This window comes from Pundamilia nyererei, unplaced genomic scaffold (genome assembly GCF_000239375.1).
Source record: "Pundamilia nyererei isolate P.nyererei 1_Seehausen unplaced genomic scaffold, PunNye1.0 scaffold00064, whole genome shotgun sequence".
Classification (NCBI taxonomy): domain Eukaryota; kingdom Metazoa; phylum Chordata; class Actinopteri; order Cichliformes; family Cichlidae; genus Pundamilia; species Pundamilia nyererei.
In genome coordinates this window covers 2,284,033-2,288,270 of record NW_005187465.1, presented here as the reverse complement: position 1 = coordinate 2,288,270, position 4,238 = coordinate 2,284,033, and the positions used below count along the sequence as shown (strand labels likewise).

The 4,238-nt window shown below is 39.3% G+C and overlaps 1 protein-coding gene across 1 annotated transcript in view; it reads right to left on the bottom strand.

Moving 5' to 3' along the window:
* hsd20b2 (hydroxysteroid (20-beta) dehydrogenase 2) overlaps positions 1-1,183 on the bottom strand; it is a 3,340-nt gene extending 2,157 nt beyond the window's left edge. The window contains exons 1-2 of the mRNA XM_005735533.1: positions 1,033-1,183; positions 46-92 (exon numbers count right to left, since the gene is read on the bottom strand). Coding sequence (XP_005735590.1) covers positions 46-92; positions 1,033-1,183 — 198 coding nt within the window. The remainder of the gene's footprint in view (positions 1-45; positions 93-1,032) is intronic.
* Positions 1,184-4,238: the final 3,055 nt, after the last annotated feature.

The window sequence follows — 4,238 nt, the reverse complement described above, 5'->3', positions numbered from 1 at the left end:
GAGGGAGGGAGAGAGAGCGATTGTTAAGGGGAGCTGATGACTCACCTCAGTGGCATAAGCTTTACCAATACCAGATGTGGCACCGGTGACAACTGCACAGAGGAGAAAGCAGAAAAACGTCAGATCAGTTTTATTTCTTTCAACACTCCTGTGAAACCCAGCAGGAGTTTTAAACATGGATTTGTTGTGGACAAAGATAATGTGTTTTGCTTTCCTTATACAAAAATACATTTTTAAATGTGGATTCAAAGCAGAAACTTCCATTATTTCTGATCAGCAGTACGGCACAACCAGCATTACTGTGAATGTAGTGATAACCAACTAGTAAGATTGCTAGTTGACAGAGGATATCAAAAAGCAGAATAATAAAAATCAGTATCATCTGATAGGTTTACTGGAATAATAGCAGTCAAAACATGGGCAAAATTGTATCTATTAATAAAAAAGATCCAGTTACAGATTCTCGTGTAGAATTAGACTATTTTGTATTTAGTGCAGATAAACATATACCTCAAATGCAACTTTATTTGCATGCCTCATCTCAACGAGTCATTCCAAAGTAACAATGTAATTTTAGAAGCATTTAGGAGGAAATGTAACCAACACAAGAGTAAAAGTTGCAAGTGGAATGTAAGAATGGGATTTCAGAGTATTCAGCCTTGATTTAAATGAACGGAGTGCTGCAGCAGGCCTCTAGTCCTCTGAGAGTTTGCTTCAGATACGTGGAGCATTAAAATTAAACGCTTCTTCTCCTTGTTTAGTTTGTGCTCTGGGGATAGATAGACCTGTCCCAGATAAGCTTAGAGATTTGTGTGGCGGCCAACATAGCAGCAGATAACACATGTATTTTGACTGCAAACCAGTCAGTTCTATGTAAACCGAAGACACTGTGATGATCTGAGAGTTGGCATGATAAAAATGTTAAGAAAAGAGGTACCATGTCCAGGGCTTTGCAGTCCTGACCCTAAAACCGCCACAGCTGGCACTGTTACATTTGAAGAGTACGCTGTAATTCCTCTTCTTTAACCTTACCTGCCCATTGTCCGTATGTTCTCAAGTCCACTTGCCATTTTGATGATAAAACAAACTCTCTAAATCCACACCAACATCTCCAAGTGATTTTCAGAAGGTAGAAAGTCACAGTCATTCCTCCAATGATGGCCAGTAGGTCAGCAAACAACATCTTGTTGCAGAGCTCCTTTGCTTCTAGCTCAGAGTACAAAATGCCAAAAAAGTGGCTCAACTGCCAAACTTTGGGCAGTGAAAACTGTTTATCTGTAACGCCCCTCCTCCTCCACATTACCCCACCCCTGATTGAATGCTGCTGTCATGAAAGGTGACCCTGCTGGACACATATGGCCCTAAACCTCCATTACAGACCACTTTTTGGAAGCACACCTAAGCTTTTGAGTCTTTACAGAGTTGTACACTATAATTTCATAATGATATTATTAAGAGTTTGTTCACTTAACATAAAAACATCAAGTTGCAGTTGATCGTAAGCATGCTAAACGACAAGGGAAAGCTCTTAGTTGTAACTGTCATGTCCGATGGCACAAAATGCAAAGTTTTTTGTTAAGATGTCTTTCAAACATGCTGCAGTTGTAGTGTTTCTGTTTTTTATTTTTGTCTTCAAGCCCAAGCTTACTTTCTCCAATATACAGCTCTTTCTGTAACCCGAGTCCTGTATGGTACGTATAAATGTCAGGATTTCCCTTTAACGCGCTGCAGGATGCAGCAGGTTCTAACAGCAATCACATGTGAATCTAATCGTCAAAAGCCTGGAAGTACGACTCATCAAATGGTGTCAGTGCAGATAAAAGCAATAACGTAGTTGTGACAGCTACTGACAGCTGATAAATCTCAGCTGCAGTTACAATCTGTCACCTTTTATTGTCAGTAGAAACAGTCCCATCCATTCATGCAACAACCAACGTCTGTACACTGATAAACTCAAAATGCTCTCGATAATTGTCTGAGCAACAATACATGTGATAGCCCATAAATGCTACACAAGCATATTTAGAGCTGTGATCAAGCTAAGCTGCTATCATTAAAATGATAAAAAATTGAACTGGGTCATTTGCAGTGTTCAGAGTCATAATGACTCCCCGTGGCAAAATAAAGTGTGTTTTGTGTAAAAATGGGTCAATTCATATTTCTACAAGTGTGTCTTACATTACTAACCCCTCTCTACCATAAAAAAATACTATATGCATTCAAGATTACTTATTTTCCCACTTTCACACTAAGTTTTAGCAGAAATAGCATAAACTACTGTGTCCCCGATCAGGTTTGTTCAGGTTCAGTTACCAACATGTGAAAAATTCAATTAAACTCCATTTGTGTGTTGTTTATATGGGGCTAAAGTTTAGCCCCATATAAACAACACACACGCTACAGATGATTCAGTATTGTGTAGAACCACTTAGCAACATCAAGTTTAAATCAACGTTTTATGTGTGACTTTATTAGTGTCTTACATCAGTGTGGATTCATTTTGTTTGCTCTGTTGCTTCAGTTTGTTTAGGTTTGTGGGGATTCATTTATGGGCAGCTCTCTTAAGGTCCCGCTGCAACATTTCAGTTAGGTTGGGATTTGCGAAACAAGCCAAAATCATCACGCCTCCACCACCATGTTTGACAGTCGGTGTGACGTGTTTTGAATGATATGCTGTGTTTGGTTTTCTCCAAATGTGGCCAAACATCTCCACACTGGTCTTGAGGACATTGTTCCAGAATTCTTGTGGTTTGTTCAGATGAAACTTTGGAAACCTAAGCTGTGCTGCCATGCTCTTTTTTTTGAGAGAAGAGGCTTTCTCCTTGCAACACAAACAAGCCCTGCTTGTTCAATGTTTTTCTAACTGTACTGTCATGAACTTTAACATTTAACATGCTATCTGAGATGTGTTTTTGAATTTACCTGAGCATTTCACAATCTGATCTTGGGGTGAATTCTCAAAACTTCAGTTTTTATAGAGGTCACATTTATAGAGGTAAACGTGAGATACTTGTTAATAGTTCTAACAGCAATCTGGAAGTATAGTAGCAAAACTGAGGGATGGTTAAAGTTCATTTGTACTATAATACCCAAAGGGTATTTCAGATTGACCAAAAGTTATTTCGGACAATGCTAAGGATTTTCTATGAGTCTGTTGTGGCCAGTGCTATCCTCTATGCTGTTGCATGCTGGGGCAGAAGGTTGAGGTTTGCTGATGCCAACACACTAAATATACTGATCTGCAAGGCCAGTAATGTTGTGGGGACGGAGCTGGACTCCCTTAAGGTGGTGTCTGAGAGGCGGATGTTGTCCCAGATGAGGACAAAGGTGGATAATACCTCCCACCCACTTCATGACGTGCCGGCTAGTCACAGGAGCACGTTCAGCGAGAGACTGAGATTACCAGAAAGCACCACAGGAATCATTCCTGCCCGTGGCCATCTCCCTGTACAACTCCTCCATCTAATACACTGTAAACACTTCAATAGTTACACCCTTTTGCACATGCTCTACAGTAAAATAGCAAATGACAAAGTTCACAGTTTAGAGTCAAATGTCAGTCATATATATTCTCACCTCTGTAATATTCTTGTCAGTCTTCTTGATTTTTATGATTGAGCAATTTGTTATATTAGTCCTGTTTTTAAAATTTCAAATTCTGCAACCTATTGTATTACATAATTAGTTTAGTCTGTTACTGTCTTGGAGCAACTGTGACCCACATAATTTCCTTGAGTATTAGTAAATTATTCTGATTCTGAAGTAACATAAAATAAAATCACATGTCTCACCAACAAGAACTGCAAATTAATCATAATTATACATCTGTACTGTATATAAAAAAGCAACATGTAGTCTCTTTTCATGTCCATTCACTGTAGGTGTGGATCTATTGCATGGCGTTCCTCACAGCAAGAAGCTGTTGAGCAAAATCAATACAGCTCTTCCTGCATCTGGAGCTTGTGAAGGACCTTTCAGTCGTGCAGGACTCCTGTTCACTGCTAAACAGTTAGAGCTTCACAGAAAGAACCTTGAGAGCAAACTGCTGCTGAAGCTTAACCATCATCTCACTGAGTTAAGAAATGGCACATTTTTGCTAAATCTGCAGAAATAGATGCACACCCATACAATTTATGGTAAACTGAGCTGCCTTGTATGTACATATGTCGAAGTTGCCTCGTTCTAATGTTTTCTGAGGCTGCTGCCATTTGGAGCAAAAATGAATATATAGTTTACAG